Source organism: Felis catus, chromosome B1 (genome assembly GCF_018350175.1).
Source record: "Felis catus isolate Fca126 chromosome B1, F.catus_Fca126_mat1.0, whole genome shotgun sequence".
NCBI classification, from domain to species: domain Eukaryota; kingdom Metazoa; phylum Chordata; class Mammalia; order Carnivora; family Felidae; genus Felis; species Felis catus.
In genome coordinates, this window is record NC_058371.1 from 165548858 (window position 1) to 165567346 (window position 18489).

Genomic DNA, 18489 nt, shown 5'->3' on the forward strand with positions numbered 1-18489 from the left:
TACTTTACTTTATCATGAAGATGAAATGATCCTCCAAGAAATAGTGGGAAACTCTGTTTTTCTTTTACATTCAATAAATGTAGCCATTCATTTTATTCTCATGCACAACTCACGGCCAAGCACTATCAAGAACATCAAAAAATCGATTCAGAGTAGAGCTAGGTAAGCAAATACGGCAAGGGAGTTCTCAAAATCCCTATCAGGCCACAGGTTTCTGGTTAACATTAAATTCATTTCTGAAACCTAAAACTTAGAAGCGTCTCTTGCAATTTTGAGTCATTACTGTGCGTTAGAAAACCTGACAAAGTTGTGTACATTTTATAAAGCTCACACACTTGGCAGAACTATTCCCATTTATGCTGGGTACCCTCTCCAATTATTTTCATTCCAATAATGGTGAGCAATGAAAGCATCAGACAGAGAAGACTGTCTTCTCGGAAATAACTCGCAGGGAAAGACAAGCTTAAACGGGACAGCGAAAAGTTGCTCTGTGTAGGAGCTAAGAATATAGGCTGAAATGAGGAAACTTGGGTTAAAATCTGCTTTCAAAATTATGATGGCTTTGCAAAATCACTTCCCAAGGTAAAGAGTAGCAGGTACACTGTGCTATATTCAGGCAAAGGTGGTGACAGACAATATGTGTGGGTCTAATAGAAGGAAAATATTAAAGAAAATTAAAGTGTTACAGGGGAAGAAAATGGGAAAGCGTTGAGACCACAATGGAAGTAATACTTCTTTTGTTTCATTGACTTTAGAACTATGTCAATGTTTTATATAATTATGAAATAGAATTAAATCAAATTTAAAAAATCTAAACCAAAAGTAAAATGCATTTTAAGTGGTGGCTTAACCATATAGTACAGAACTATTCCTAAACTGAAGCTTAAAATGTAACTTTAAAAATAGTAATTCTACTCTATGTCCCTAATAGGATATGCCCTAAAGGCAAAATCACTGCAAAGAACTCTTAACCTGTTTCTAGTAATCCCATCATTAGTAACAATGATGTTGGTAGTTTTATTTAAAAATATTCTTATTGTCATTTTTAAAATGGTATATATATAAACATAATTTTTATATATAAAACAGGATAAACTAAATAAATAATCATGTTTATACATTAGGAATCAATATTTATAATAAAGATGAAAGAAACAAACATAAAATCAAAGAAGTTGAATAAAAGCCCTATAATTTTAATTTTTTTAACGTTTATTTATTTTTGAGACAGAGAGAGACAGACCATGGACGGGGGAGGGTCAGAGAGAGAGGGAGACACAGAATCTGAAACAGGCTCCAGGCTCTGAGCTATCAGCCCAGAGCCCGACGCGGGGCTCGAACTCACAGACCGCGAGATTGAGACCTGAGCTGAAGTCGGACGCTTAACCAACTGTGCCACCCAAGCGCCCCTTAAAGTCTTTTTTTTAAATTTTTTAAAAAGCCCTATAATTTTAAATTTGAATTAGAAATGTCCAAATGAACTTGTGATGCGTCTCCTCTACTTGTAGGACAGACAACGGACAAACTGAGGTATCAGAAGACAAGGAAGCTGTCAATGACTACTGAGATCATACGTTGAAAGAACTCAGGAGCCAACTTAAAGGGATTGCCAGGCCAGTGGCCAAAGATGAGACAAAGTGAGGGTCAAAAGTAACAACAGGTGGAGTGGACTGCAACAGACATACCTGTCACAACCCATGATCTCATGATAAACACACACACAAAAAACAACAAAACGTCAAACCTCAGTGGCCACTTTTGGGAGACTCTAGGGAAACAAGTAGTTATTTTTAAAACTGCTAAATAAAGGGAAACAATCAAGCATTTATCCTGTCTTCCCTGCAACAAGTTTATTTCAGGATTACCAAACAGTTGATCAGGGGAAGTTCTTGTTTAGAGAAAAATCTAGATAATAAATTAAGAAGGAATGATGGAATATCACCAGTTTGCAAAGTCTAAACAGGTGTAGGCAAAGATTAGCAGTAGCTGCTAAACTTGTCATGGGCTGAACTGTGTTTCCCTACATTAATATGTTGAAGTTCTAACATCCAGTACCTCAGAGTGTGACCTTATTTGGAGGTAGGGTCTTAATGGAGGTAATCAATTTAAAGTGAGTTAGTTGGGGTAGGTCCTAATCCAATATGACCAGTGTCCTTTAAAAAAGAGGACACAGAGATACACATGGAAAGAAGGCAATGTGAAGAGACACAGGGAGAAACCAGTCATGCCAACATGCCAAGGAGAGAGGTCTAGAACAGATCCTTTCCTCACAGCCCCCAATAGGAACCAACCTTGCTGACTCCAGAACTGTCAGACTACAGATTTCTGTTGTCACCCATGTTGTGGTATTTTGTTACAGCAGCCTTAGCAAACTAATATGATTACATACAAAATTAACAGGATTATTATACCATTATTACACCATTATAAGATCAAGTTGTCAATGGCTAAATCTGCTCATCAGTCTTCACCTCACAAACACAGAGACAAGCAGGCATTCTGTGTCTCCTGATAGAACTGTACGATATGGCTTACGAAGCAGTGTTGCCAAAGCACAACAAAATAATCTAAATCTGATCAAGCTTCAAATACAGGGCATAGAGAAACACATTTATAATAAGTGGATGTAATCGTAAAAGATTCATGTTTTTTTTTAGAGCAATTTACAGGGAGGGAAATATAGGAACAGGAAGTAAAAGAGATTTCAGTATTTAGATAGTTTATTAGTTAAATGTAATGTGTGTAATTGTTTGACCTGTTTCACCTTGACAAATAATAAATTATGAGGCAAGAAAAGTTACTTTGGATTCTCTTAGTGTTGTTCTACAGTATAATAATAGTAAACAATTCATAGTGTTGGGGTAAAGATTAAATATGGAAATAGGGGTAGAGCACCTAGCATAGTATAGTTTTAACTATTTACATAGTTGGGTATTGGTTAGCACGCTTACATACTTGGGTAGTAGAATAGCACTTGTGCATAGGATAGTTGCAATTATTTACATGCTTGGTTATTAGCTAAATCCCTTGCCTTCATCGCTATAAATATTCATTTAAATGATGTGGTATGTGTGACTTACTCTGCATGTGCTTATATGTGCACACAAGCCCAGATAAACACTCAACATACTTACAAGGTCCAATGTGAGCCAGTATTGGGCCAGAAAGATTTTCACTATTCACTCCACTCCCCATTCTCACATAGCTCCTCAAAACTACCTGTCCCCATGCTCACCTTTGCTAGAAAATGCAGGAAAGAAGCATTATGAACTTTTGAAAGAAAAACCAAGGCAAGGGTTGGGAGGGAAAGGCAAAAGGAAGGGCAGTTTTAAGAAGGTTAAATATCCCACTAAATATGTCCCCAGAATTAAGTCATCCATTTCTGCCATTTTCGGGGAAAGATAAACACAGTTTTTCAGCATCCACAGGGTCAGGCCTTGGAGAGAATCAGTGTTTGCAGCCAGCTGGATCATGTTTGGACAAGAGGCAGAACACATCTGGTCATTAATAGTGATAATCGCTCTTTGGTTAAGAGCCATAATTTAGTTATAGGAAATGTTGCAGCTGACATCTATTGTGAGTCAGGTGACCACATCCTACAAATTTTCATTTCAATTTTTCAAACATTTATTTGGTTTGAGAGAGGAGATCAAAGGTTAAAGAAATACAGTTCACATTTTCAGTGGATATACAATCTTGTTTGTATCACAGGAAAATAACTCTGAGACAGAGAAAGATATAGCATCAAAAGAGTATTACAAATCCCATGGGCCTACATGAGATTAAAGCAAAGTAAGGTATCAAATCAGAGAGAGTTTTTATCTGGTTAAAAAGATTGTGAAAGTCCTCCTAGAGAAAGTGGAATTTGAGAGAGGCTTGTAAGAAAAAGGGATAAAATGGGAGAGAGAGGCTTGTAAGAAAAAGGGATAAAATGGGAGACAGTGATAGAGTGAGGGAAAGGGGGTTTGGGGATAGAGAAGGGAAGGGCATCTCAGCAGGGCTGTAAGGTTGTCAGATAAAATACAGGATACCTAGTGAAATTTGAATTTCAGGTAAATAGCAAATCATTCTTTAGTATAAATATAATCTATTTGGGTCATATATTTGGGTCATACTTGAGTTTGAAACACCCTGCATGTGTTTAGAGAAAACAAGTAAGTTGTTTTATAAAAGTTTAGGTTTCAGAGAGGAAGAAAATGGCTGATTATGTGGGAAAGTTGTTTGGTGACATATAGACGGTCTTAGATTATAGACAGAAGAATGAAAATGCAATTTTATAGGGACTGTGGAGACATTTTTTTTTTCACGTGGGAGTGATTTGATCTGACGTGTGCTGTAGGAATAAGATGGCAGTGATGAGAACAAGAAAAACTGTGACAGGAAATTGGCCAGGAAGTGACAGACAGTGAGGATGTTAAGTGAGATGATGGAAATGGTTTGCAAATGGACATAGCTGAGATACAGCAGAGTGGAAGCAACAGATTGGACCTCGGGACAAAAGAGATGTAGAGGCAAAACTGCCTACAAGTATATCCCTATTGACTTGGAGAATGATGGCTTTTGTTAACAGCTGTGTAAGGAGGAGAATCTGGTTTTAGGAAAAACAGATAATAGGGAAATAAGGGCCATGTCAGGAGTATCTGGCCAGGTGGGCATCCAGATACAAATGCTCAGTAAGTAATTACAAATATTTTTCTGAGCTCAATAAATTGGGATTTTAGATATTTAAGCTGTCACATCAGTGAGTTGGTCAAAACTTAAGGAATCTTTCTAGCTCACTAGAGGCAAGAGAGCAATTGGTGGGGGAATAGCAAAAAGACCAAAAGAAAACCAAAAGAAGACCAAATGAAAAACTTGGGGGCAGGTCTTGGAAGTCCTGAAGTCGAGGTCGGTCACCACTCTTAAGTCATGCAGAGAAGTCAGGAGTATAGATTGAGAACCAGCAACAGTGCCATTAATTTTGGACAGAGCTGTTTTAGGAAAGTACCATGGGCGGCAGCCAGGGTTTTGGAGACTGAGGTGTAAATGGTGAGGGAGTAGAGGAAACCAAAGAGGTGAAGTGTGAGAGGACCGGTTTGAGGACAAAACCAAGGGGAAGGAACCCATGGAGAGGGAAGACTGAAGACTCGCTAAAAGCAGGGATCAAAGTCTGAAAAGAGTGTGCAGCAATAAAATTAAATGCATACGTGGAGAGACTGGCCTTCAAAAGAGGAGAAAACCTCCCTCAGAGTTAAATGGAAGGTAGGAAGACAGAAGCTTAAGGATTCGATGCATGACACTGAGGAATTTGGTTGTTTGGTCTCCACTTTTGAGTAAGAAAGGAAATGACATCATAATTTGGCTATTGTTGAAAGTGCTGCTATAAACATTGGGGTACAGGTGCCCCTATCCACCAGCACTCCTGTATCCCTTAGGTAAATTCCTAGCAGTGCTATTGCTGGGTCATAGGATAGATCTATTTTTAACTTTTTGGGGAACCTCCACACTGTTTTCCAAAGCGGCCAAATTATGGAAAGAGCCTAAATGTCCATCAACTGATGAATGGATAAAGAAATTGTGGTTTATATACACAATGGAGTACTACGTGGCAATGAGAAAGAATGAAATATGGCCCTTTGTAGCAACATGGATGGAACTGGAGAGTGTGATGCTAAGTGAAATAAGTCATACAGAGAAAGACAGATACCATATGTTTTCACTCTTATGTGGATCCTGAGAAACTTAACAGAAGACTATGGGGGCGGGGAAGGAAAAAAAAGTTTGAGAGGGAGGGAGACAAACCATAAAAGACTCTTAAAAACTGAGAACACAAAATTGCACCAGGATTCTTCTCAAAGCTAGAACAAGCAGTCCTAAAATTTGTATGGAACCACAAAAGGCCCCGAATAGCCAAAGTAATTTTGAAGAAGAAGACCAAAGCAGGAGGCATCACAATCCCAGACTTTAGCCTCAACTACAAAGCTGTAATCATCAAGACAGCATGGTATTGGCACAAAAACAGACACATAAACCAATGGAACAGAATAGAAACTCCAGAACTAGACCCACATAAGTATGGCCAACTAATCTTTGACAAAGCAGGAAAGAATATCCAATGGAAAAAAGACAGTCTCTTTAACAAATGGTGCTGGGAGAACTGGACAGCAACATGCAGAAAGTTGAAACTAGACCACTTTCTCACACCATTCACAAAAATAAACTCAAAATGGATAAAGGACCTGAATGTGAGACAGGAAACCATCAAAACTCTAGAGGAGAAAGCAGGAAAAGACCTCTCTGACCTCAGCTGCAGCAATTTCTTACTTGACACATCTCCAAAAGCAAGGGAATTAAAAACAAAAATGAACTATTGGGCCCTCATGAAGATAAAAAGCTTCTGCACAGCAAAGGAAACAATCAACAAAACTAAAAGGCAACCAATGGAATGGGAAAAGATATTTGCAAATGACATATCGGACAAAGGGCTAGTATCCAAAAATCTATAAAGAGCTCACCAAACTCCACACCCAAAAAACAAATAATCCAGTGAAGGAATGGGCAGAAAACATGAATAGACACTTCTCTAATGAAGACATCCAGATGGCCAAGAGGCACATGAAAAGATGCTCAATGTCGCTCCTCATCAGGAAAATACAAATCAAAACCACACTCAGATATCACCTCACGCTGGCCAGAGTGGCTAAAATGAACAAATCAGGAGACTATAGATGCTGGAGAGCATGTGGAGAAACAGGAACCCTCTTGCACTGTTGGTGGGAATGCAAACTGGTGCAGCCGCTCTTGGAAAACAGTGTGGAGGTTCTTCAAAAAATTAAAAATAGACCTACCCTATGACCCAGCAGTAGCACTGCTAGGAATTTACCCAAGGGATACAGGAGTACTGATGCATAGGGGCACTTGTACCCCAATATTTATAGCAGCACTTTCAACAACAGCCAAATTATGGAAAGAGCCTAAATGTCCATCAACTGATGAATGGATAAAGAAATTGTGGTTCATATACACGATGGAATACTATGTGGCAATGAGAAAGAATGAAATATGGCCTTTTGTAGCAACGTGGATGGAACTGGAGTGTTATGCTAAGTGAAATAAGTCATACAGAGAAAGATAGATACCATATGTTTTCACTCTTTTTTTGTTTAATTTTTTTTTCAACGTTTATTTATTTTTGGGACAGAGAGAGACAGAGCATGAACGGGGGAGGGGCAGAGAGAGAGGGAGACACAGAATCGGAAACAGGCTCCAGGCTCCGAGCCATCAGCCCAGAGCCTGACGCGGGGCTCGAACTCACGGACCGTGAGATCGTGACCTGGCTGAAGTCGGACGCTTAACCGACTGCGCCACCCAGGCGCCCCATATGTTTTCACTCTTATGTGGATCCTGAGAAACTTAACAGAAGTCCATGGGGGAGGGGAAGAAAAAAAAAAGAGGTTAGAGTGGAAGAGAGCCAAAGCATAAGAGACTCTTAAAAAACTGAGAACAAACTGAGGGTTGATGGGGGGTGGGAGGGAGGGGAGGGTGGATGATGGGTATTGAGGAGGGCACCTTTTGGGATGAGCACTGGGTGTTGTATGGAAACCAATTTGACAATAAATTTCATATTATAAAAAAGAAAGGAAATGACATAATGTGCTTTGAAAGGAGCAGGGTGGAGTGATCATGGGACATAGTCATAAATTCCGGTCTCCTGCCACATCTCACAGCACATCACAGACCTCTTTTATTTAGATCCCTAGCAAAATGGAAGAGGAAGCAATAGTGACGATGGGGCTGTTCCTTGGTGTAATGCATTTTGTCACTGCAGAGGTAACCTGAGAGCAAAAAACATGAGGAATGGAGTCTCTTCTATTTGCTGAATGCCTGTTGCACTGCAGTCTGGTTCCTCCAAAAGCACTAGACTTACATCAGACACCACCCTGTTATTTTAGAGTGTTAACGCAACTGTGTGTCATTCCCTGTGTATAAAATCTGATTTGACATAGTTCACAAAAATAGAAAACAACCAACTCTATTCTTGCGGCTTCAAATACATTAAGTTTTAACATCTCACACTGAGTTTGAATATAGAAAACATTTTATTTAGCTTAATGATATAGTCTCATGATTATGGAATACCTGGTTAAAGGGGCTTTCAGGGACATTCAGAAAATCCCATTGATCCCATCATTGCTAAAAACAACCCATTAGTATATGGTCTCATTTCATAATGACTATTAGCTGGACTTATGAAAAGGGATAAGGCAAGAAATTTCATTCTCCTGATTACCCGTATCTAAAATAAGTACAGCTATAAATATGCCAATACATATGTTGTATGATAAGGATTTTCTAGTACATGTGCTAGGGAGTGATATATGGCAGTTATTCTTGAAAAGTCAATTACAAAGAAAAAAAATACAGGTTGTCATTTCTAAGACTAGAAAATGTTATATCAGAGGGATTAAAAATAAACATTCCTTAATATATAGGATAAGGGAAGCAATGGAAGTTAGATTTGGAAGGGAATTTAGGTATAATTTTATGCAATCTCTTCCCTTTAAAACTGAGGGATCCAAAGCCCAGAGGAGGAAATAGCTTACTTAAGGGCACAGTCTAGTTCAGCCACAAGTCTCTTGACTCATAGTCGCTGGTGATTTCCCCTTTGCCATAATGACAAATTTCTATCAGGCTTCTGGGGAATTATTTCCAGGGCCAGAACAGTGAGTATATGAACATATACAGGTACTCACTGATTTTTTTTAATTGGATAACTGTGTCTCTGTTCTGGTCACTGATATTCTTGAGAGTGAGAAAGCCATCCTCCAGTACCTAATATAGCTATATAAGGCACAATGACTTTAGAAAAATACAATTTAGAATTCACCATATATTAACATATTCATTATTTAATAAGAATTTCCCAACAATGAATAAGGGGTTATTAGCCCATTATTGTAGATTCAGTAAATTTGTATAACTTGTGCAAGGTTAAACAATCAGAAATGCTGGAATTTGAGCCCGCTTTTGGTCCTCTGACTCCAGAAGTCATGCTTTCTTTGCTAGAGCTTATGGTTTCTCCAGGATGTTTATAACCTCCAGAAAAAGAAAAATAAACCTGTGAGGGAAGAAGTAGGGAAGAAGACAGGGAGGAGAAGGAGATCAGAAGTGATGTGAGGTTCTTATGGAAAATGCTTGTGCCTAAAAGAAATCAGGGTTCGCATAATAGACGAAGGATTTGTTTTCCTTTGGTAGATCTGTTTGCGGGCTCCAAGTCTGGGTTGGCTCCCAAGAGGAAAGAGCAAGGTTGGACAACTAGGAAGGAGGTGTTTTCTTCTAAGTGTGTTTGAAAGGCAGTGGGGTGGGAAGAGCACAACTATGGGAGTCAGGACACCTACATTTTAGTCCCAATCCCTTAGATAGACAAGGTGCTTAGAAACGGTCCTTGTCATTTTGTGCCTCAGTTTTGTTTAAAATGAGGTATGTTCAATTTCAAGATTCTCAAATGTTTTTCTTCCTTTACATCAATTCCCATTGGTAGAGGCTGCCAATAATTTGAGAAATGCCTGAAGTGAGATTCTGTAAACTGAGATTGCAACCCACTTTCTTGCCTGTAAAAACCTGATTGCCTTTTTTTTTTAAATCAAAAACAACTTTTTATGCATTCTTGACTAATCACATAAAGTGATCATACATGTGATTGATTAGCTTACTAAATTGGGTTATGAAATTATTCTCCCAGAATACTTTAGAAGAGTGATTTGTCCCTTTTATACCTTGGCTATATCTGATAGAAGTTTCATAGGTGGCAAAAAATTACAACTGATTTCTAGGGTATATACCGTTATTAATATCACCACTGATCTTGGATTAGTAGATTTCATCAGGAGTCACTATCAATACATTCAAGGGAATTGTTGGTTTATTTTGCCATTTTTCTCAGAGACTTTTAGGCCAGAGATTAAAATTTTTTTTTTAATGTTTGTTTGTTTTTGATAGAGAGAGAGAGAGAGAGAGAAAACATGAGTGTGGGAGGGGCAGAGAGAGAGGGAGACACAGAATCTGAAGCAGACACCAGGCTCTGAGCTGTCAGCACAGAGCCTGATGTGGGGTTTGAACTCACTAACCATAAGATCATGACCTGAGCTGAAGTCGGACACTCAACCAACTGAGCCACCCAGGCGCCCCTAGGTCAGAGATTTTAAACTAGAGTCAAAAGATTTTGGGGGTACTGAAAGAGTGAAGAAATTCCAAACATTATTTTTATCTGAATCTATTTTACTATGTAAATAAAGTCCAAATCTATCAACTACATAGTCAACCACTGGGTTAAGTTCAGAAGTTTTATCACACATCTAGTTTTTTTTCACTTGCATAGTGTTCTGGGGTATTTGTGAATGTACAGAAATTAATTGTATGATTTTATCCTTTACCTAGAGTTTTAGCTTACTGTTGGTGGTGTGTGAAGAATTTTAGGGGGCTTATAAAGACTCTAAAATAATAGGAAAATTTGGGGCATACATGAGTTTGTGGATATAGCTATCAACAGTTTCCCAAAAGGATAAGGTGACAACAAAGGTTTGTTTTCTTTTTTTTTAAAAGGTTACAAGAAAGGTTAAAGAACCACCACTCTACATATCTTACAATAACGTCACAATTCAGGTATTTCTTTGGTAAAATGGGAAGTTGATTTGAATTTTAGTCTTAAAATTTTTAATAAACCCATAACCAAATGAGGGTTAATAATAAGTATATGATACCTCTTTTATACTTGATTCTTAAAAACAAACAAAACAAAATCCACTGTGGTGCAAGTTATTGTTAATATAAATTAAAGGTAACCTAAAGAAGTGAAGATATATCATGTTCATGGATTAGAGTGTTAGATCATTTTAAGATACTGATTCTCCCCAAATTGATCTATAGAGTCAATGCAATCTCAATTATAATTCCAGCAGATGCTTTCAGGTAGAAATCAACAAGTTGATTCTACAAGTTATAGGTAGAAGCAAATGGTCTAGAATATCTGTAGCAATCTTAAAGAATAAATACAAAGTTGGAGGACTTACACTACTTCATGATTTATCATATAGCTATTGTAATTAAAATAGTGTGATACTGCTGGTGAATAGACAAATAGAACAATGGAATAGAATAAAGCCTAGAATTAGACTCCCCCCCCCCCCCCACTTATCCAGTCAAAGGCACAAACACAATCTGGTGTGAGAAGAAAAATCTTTTCAATAAATTATAAAATTGGATATTCATATGGAAAAAAATTAAATCTCAACCTCTACCTTACATGAAACACAAAAATTAATTCCATATGGATCATATACCTAAATACAAACACTGAAAGAGAGACTTAAGGGAATGAAAACACTATGTATCTTCGCAAAGTCACTACAAAATATTTTCCTCCTTCTTCAAAGTATTGTTTCCCAATTCTCTTTCATAATTAAGTAGCTATACCCAATACTTAGAACACATTTCAGTTCAGTCTGGGTGGCTCTGAGCCACCAGCAATTTGCTAAAAAAGGATATAACTTCTACAGTTAAGTTAGGTATAAAATCTGGCAAACATGCATTTTCTTATTCCTATGTTTATTATTTGAAGTTTAGGGCGAATAATTCACTTACCTTGATGAACAAAGTTGCCTAGACTTAGTTCAAATGATTCCAAAAGAGTTTTTTCTGGTCTTTAATATAACTTTGTTACATAGGTGAAAGTGTCTATATATTCTCCTACTTGCTTCTCTTCCCTCTGCCCATTTCCAAAAGTAAAAAATAAAACATAACAACAATAACAACAGCAGCAGCAACAGTGAATCATACAACACAAAGTCATTTACCGGAGTCCGTAGAGAACTGTTCCGTCAGGATGCAGTCGGATCATTCGATTCTTCACTGTAACCCCATGTACAAATGATTTCTTGTCATTCAGAAAGTAGGTGTCTGGCACCCAGAGTTGGTCAGCTACCCTGTTGTCTAGCGTGAGATTTAGTGGGATTCCAGAATAAGAAAGCCTTTTGTCTTTCCAAGATTGCTGGAAATACATGGTGAGTGTATAATCCTGTGAAATAAAGGAAACAAAAAATTGGACTCTCATCATCGTCATCAAAGGCCTTCTGTATGAAAGTGATAGTACATAGTATTGTATAATCCCAGAGATCCACTGTCCTGCTGTCCCTGAAGAAGTTAAACCTGAATACACTGAAATTTTCACCTCCAAGTATGGGACAACCAGTAGGTTACAAGTGTTGGAGTAATAATTGAATGCATGGCCAAGAATTCCCTCCAATGTAGGGTAAATCCATTTAAATGAATTTTAAGGTTTGAAGTTAAGGTCATGATCGCGAGGAGGGTCACAAAGGAAAGTTGTACTGAAAGATCCATGTTCACAAAAGTTAACATCTGGATATTATAGTTATGGTACCATTTTGGAGGGGAATGTGTGCTCAATAATAACTTAAAAATTTATGCACTTAAAAGGAGAGGGTGTTTTCTAAATTGCCTCTTGAATGAATACTGCTGTTTGTCTTATAAGGGTCATCAATTACCATTATCTGGATCTTTCTAGCAAATTACAACTTGTCTATTGATACTAAAAATCACCTTTGGATGGAGATAATCATTTGGCCTGAGAACTGAAATCAGCTGTGGAACTGCTCAACCATTTCTCTCTTACCTCACTCTTGCTTTGCTTTAGAAATTGGTTTGACGTCAGAGTTGGGTTTGTATTTGAGTTTGTTTCCAAACCTCTTGTACAAGATAACACTAAGGACTTCTCTTTTTGCATTTTTTTTTTCTGCCCAGGTTTCCCCTGGCAGTGAGAGTCAGGAAGATTTGGGTTCAATAAATAGATCAAGCTACTGGAAAGGGACTGTGATGATTATCTTAGAGTTTTAGTTGTTGTCTGTTTTTAAAGAACTTCATTAATATAAAGTGTAATTGTCCATTAAAAAATGGTAGCAGTAAAATCATAAAGTCTTTAATATGTGAGTCTCAAGAGTTCCCTTTTTCTTTTTTTTTTTTAATTTTTTTTTTCCAACATTTATTTTTGGACAGAGAGAGAGCATGAACGGGGGAGGGGCAGAGAGAGAGAGGGAGACACAGAATCGGAAACAGGCTGCAGGCTCTGAGCCGTCAGCCCAGAGCCTGACGCGGGGCTCGAACTCACGGACCGTGAGATCGTGACCTGGGCTGAAGTCGGACGCTTAACCGACTGAGCCACCCAGGCGCCCCGATAAATATCCTTTAAAAGAAAAAGGGGGGCGCCTGGGTGGCTCAGTCGGTTAAGGGGGCGCCTGGGTGGCTCAGTCGGTTAAGCGTCCGACTTCAGCCCAGGTCACGATCTCACGGTCCGTGAGTTCGAGCCCCGCGTCAGGCTCTGGGCTGACGGCTCAGAGCCTGCAGCCTGTTTCCGATTCTGTGTCTCCCTCTCTCTCTCTGCCCCTCCCCCGTTCATGCTCTCTCTCTGTCTCATAAATAAATAAATGTTAAAAAAATAAAAAAAAATAAAAAAAAATAAAGGATATTTATCTGTCAGTAGTGATTGTGAATATTTTAGCGACAGTTAAGAAAACACTACATAACTCCTGAACAATGTATGTGTCCTGCTATTGTTGTATATACCACTAATTGAGAAACATTGATTCACATCATGCCTTACATCTGGGCAAACCGCACTTTATATAGATCCCTTTATGGATCTGTATGCCATTTCTGAAATATCCCAAAATATACGACAATATTCATTATGGATAATGAGCTCCAATGTCCTTTAACCATTATATTCAAGAACACTCACACTGTTTACTCAAGTGGCATCTTGCAATAATTCAAAGCCATTCTTTCTTGTTCAATGACAAGGACATTAGCTCTTCACTATTAATCACACAATATCCCTTAAAGCTCTAAAATCTCCTTCCACTTTACCTTCATTTAACAGAAAAGAATATCCAAAGGGTTACATACACTTCCTTTCTCAACCGCTACTATTCTCATTTGCATTCTCTTCAATTTTTTACCATAGCACCTTTTTGGAGGAAAAATGAATTGAACAGATTCTGGGCCTTAGATTTCAAAATACCTTGATTCCAAAGCCTATGACATGTAGACCTATGTAACATGAGTAACTAACTTAACCCCTTGTATCTCTGACGCCTCGTTTTTTTAAAATTAATTAATTAATTAATTAATTAATTAATCTTAAATTTGTTTAACATCTATTTATTTTTGAGAGACAGAGACAGAGCACAAGTGGAGGTGGGGCAGATAGAGAATGAGACAGAATCCAAAGCAGGCTCCAGGCTCCGAGCTGTCAGCACAGACCCCAACATCGGGCTCAGAACCACAAACCATGAGATCATGACCTGAGCCAAAGTCTGATGCTTAAATGACTGAGCCACCCAGATGCCCAATCAGATGCCTCATTTTAAAGATGAAAATAATATCATTTACTAGCACTCACAATGTATTGTGAACATTACTTGGGAAATTATGGTGAAAGCTCTTTAGAAACTGTAATATGCTAAACAAATATATGATCTTCAAAATTATTGCTATTTAAAGATTGATATCATACTTCCAAATTACTTTGAGTGTGCATATTCATTTTCATAAGCATTTCTATTTTTAAAGAGATGTTTATGAAAAAAAGCTTACAGGCAGAAGGACCCCAATGACCACGAAAATAAGCAATTGTGATCAATTGTAAGTCTGGGTGTTCTGTTCTTATTTGTAATTCAGCCAATGTAAGAAAAGTAATAACTATCCAAAGCCATGTTATTGTAAACTTTGCCATTATGATCAGCACAGTCAGCAGTGGAAAACATGTTTTAGTACTCAGGCTGAATAGCCATTAGTTTCCAGACCTTCACAGGTGATACAAAGGATTTCCACACAATGAGAACATGGGGCAAAATCCTTACACCAACTTTCCCTCAATAAAGTTTTATTTTTAAAAAAAATTTTTTTTCAACGTTTATTTATTTTTGAGACAGAGAGAGACAGAGCATGAACGGGGGAGGGGCAGAGAGAGAGGGAGACACAGAATCGGAAACAGGCTCCAGGCTCCGAGCCATCAGCCCAGAGCCTGAGGCGGGGCTCGAACTCACGGACCGCGAGATCGTGACCTGGCTGAAGTCGGACGCTTAACCGACTGCGCCACCCAGGCGCCCCTCCCTCAATAAAGTTTTAATATGTGATGGGGAAAAACTTATAAAGGATTATAATGGCAAACAATACTCTGATAATAAATGCTATAATTAAAATATGAGTTTGTGGTAAGTAAACAACGGAGAGTAGAAAGGAGGAAATAATGTAAACATGAGTAATCTCTGCGTAGATTTGAGTGTGCGTGTGTGCGTATGTGTGTGTGTGAGTGTGTGTGTGTGTGTATGTGTGTGTGTGTGCATTTGCATAGACTTTTCCCTTTCCCTTTCTGGAAACTGTTTTGTTTCCCGTAAAGAGAGAATTCTACACATGCAGTGAGATCTCTGCTCTCCACAACTCGCTCTTTTTTTTACTAAATAAGGACTAAACTTCACATCATGCTTCTAAATTAGAGCAGTAATTTACCCTATTTTCCAGAAGAAGTAATTCAGTGAAAATGTACTTATGCTTGTATCTTACATTTGGAAGTGGGTGATGTGGCACAAGTAGTTTTCTGCACTTGTCTTAGGTATGTCTAGCATTATTATCTTAATCCATGACATTCCCATGATAAATGAACATATGGACATACGAGATTGATATCCTTAATGAAAACTTTTGGAAGAGAATGGTAGTTTGGTTATGGTGATAATGATGATTATGGAAAGATCCAAAATACAGCCGTGTCTCTTATGTACTATCTGTATGATGACACGAGCATCACAATAATCTCTTTCTCCTGGAGAAGGCTCTGTGGTTTTTGTAGTCTTTCCAACCCCATCACATTTTGTTCTTACAACCTCACGAGACAGGCAAATTCTCTCTGAGAGAATTTATTATTTACAGGTCAGAGAAACGATGTACTGTATTTTAAAGAAATTATTCTTTCTATCTGCATCTTAATAGTAATATTAACAATGACATCTGAATATAGTAAAAGTCTATGACTTGTTTTGGTATACTACGTTTTTAGACAGAAAAGAAAGGCTTAAAACTGCTGCATTTTGTTGTCTTGTACACCAGATTTTCTATTATTTCTTTATGAATCAAGGTGCAAGCACTCAAGGGAGAATGGAAAATCTTGCAGAAAGAAATTAAAGGTAGCAATACATTGAACAAGAACACTAAAGCCTTTTTTCTTCTGGGTGTATTTACAAGTATTCAACCAGCTTTCTCAAGTATGCAAGCTACTCTGAGAGAGGAAGAAGAGCAACGGATTTAGAAACTATGGGCCATCGGGGATTCTCTGACACTGAAGCAAATTAATGGGATTAACGGGTTTGAGTTGGCTAATGAAATTGGTCAGGCTGATTCAGGCATGAGAGAATGTGATTCATTGAGGAAAAGCAAGACAGATGATACCAAATCAGTAGTGCTCCATTAGACTCCAAAAGGACATATTTTTAATAAATCTAAAAACGTTAAGGGAATAAGAAATTATTTACCATAAAAAAAAAAACCATGGGGGAGGGGAAGGAAAAAAAAAAAGAGATGGAGTGAGCCAAACCATAAGAGACTATTAAAAACTGAGAACAAACTGAGGGTTGATGGGGGGTGGGAGGGAGGGGAGGGTGGGTGATGGGTATTGAGGAGGGCACCTGTTGGGATGATCACTGGGTGTTGTATGGAAACCAATTTGACAATAAATTTCATATTAAAATAAATAAATAAATAAATAATTCTTGTGGAGAACAAAGGTTAAATCAGTGGTTTCAAACTCAAGGCGATGTTGCTCCCAGAGGACATATAGCAACGTCTGGAGATGGTTTTGGTTGTCACAACTGGGAGTGATGATATGTGCTACTGGCATCTGTGGGCGGAGGCCAGGGGTGCTCCCTCTCAACACACACGTAATGCACTACCCAGCACAGACCCCACAACAAAGAATTATCTGGCTCAAAATGTTAATAGTGCCAAAGCTAAGAAACCCTGCCTTAGATGAAAATATCCTTCCTTTTAATATCAATAAAATATTTCAAAATCCTCTACCATTACTTACCATGAAAATTGTGTATATTCACTGGTCTTCTTGAGCTTTTAACATATTCCTCAAAACTTTGTGCTAGGGAATTCTGACATTGGATGGTTTATAATTTGCCACTTTACCATAAGAAATCATTTGGTAAAAATGCATTATCTTGCATTGGAATAGGGAAAAAGAGTTGTGTGTTTTATTGGGGTATGCCTGTGACTAGAATGAGCTCTTAGATGTTATGCTGGGCTAAAAAAGTGGTCTTTTATGAGTTGCCTCCACAACCAGCACATCTCAGGCTGGTTGACTTGTTAGTGAAGAGACAAAATATTGCTTTAACGTCTAGTAATATTGCATCCACACAGAAGGATCATATGAACAATCCCTTCTTTTCAAACTGTTCTCAGGAAAGGGGATGTGTGTGTGTGTGTGTGTGTGTGTGTGTGTGTGTGTGTTCACGTGTATAAAAGAACCAGTGCTCTCGCACACATTTATATTTTATCTTTCACAAGTTCGAACATACATTATAAAGCATCCCAACCACAAATCCGTGTTCCCTGTAAAATATTCATGCCAGTTTAGTTGAACTCTAATATGTGCTCTTTCCAAAGCTAAGGCTGCTTTTCCTAAGAGCTGATTGTGGTAGAGCTGTGCGTCATTGCCTGCCAGTTCTGTGGTCCCTTCTAGGATGGAAACTGCCCTGCCTGCTGACCGAACAAGGCCACAATGAAATCTCATGATCCTGTCCCGCCCCCCCCCCCCCACCACCTTGGGAACAGAGAGTAGATACCTAATTTAAAAGCAGCTGATCCACAGGCAAGAAATAAACCTGTGCCTGGATCAAAAAGATGAGATGAACCAATCGGAGCCCTCTCCCAGAAATTAGCTCTTGCATAAAGAATCTGACAGGAGCTGTAGGACTAAGTGCAGAAGTCATGACATAGAACTAGGGCTGCACTGCTATTATGAGGTTATGAGAGAAGAGAGACTATGAAAAAAAGAGGAAGCCAGCCTACACATAAAGGGACCGGAGAAAGGGAATACAGCCGTAAGAGGGAGAGTCTGACATTGTGAGAGAATGAACAACTGAGTTCATGAAGGCTTTTTACTTCTTATTTCTAGTTCTCATGAGGTCTGGACATGTGGACATGTTCAATACTTTAACCTCTTAGGAGCCCTCTTTATATCATTGCAATAAACTTTGCTTTCTTTGTGCTGGTTAACTTCATTTTTATTTTCTCCAACCAGAAAAAAGCCATAATAATGATGCTGATCAACATCCATATCAGAATATAATTAAGAAAAGATTACACATATTAAGGAAACCCAACAAAAACCTCAGTCATCTGGCCTATCTTCCCGATTTCAAAAAAGGGAGGTAT

The 18489-nt window shown here is 38.3% G+C and overlaps 1 protein-coding gene across 1 annotated transcript in view; it reads right to left on the bottom strand.

Annotated features, from left to right (window-relative positions):
- GABRB1 (gamma-aminobutyric acid type A receptor subunit beta1) overlaps positions 1–18489 on the bottom strand; it is a 387348-nt gene that overhangs the window by 237574 nt on the left and 131285 nt on the right. Inside the window, exon 4 of the mRNA XM_011281892.4 lies at positions 11832–12052. Coding sequence (XP_011280194.2) covers positions 11832–12052 — 221 coding nt within the window. The remainder of the gene's footprint in view (positions 1–11831; positions 12053–18489) is intronic.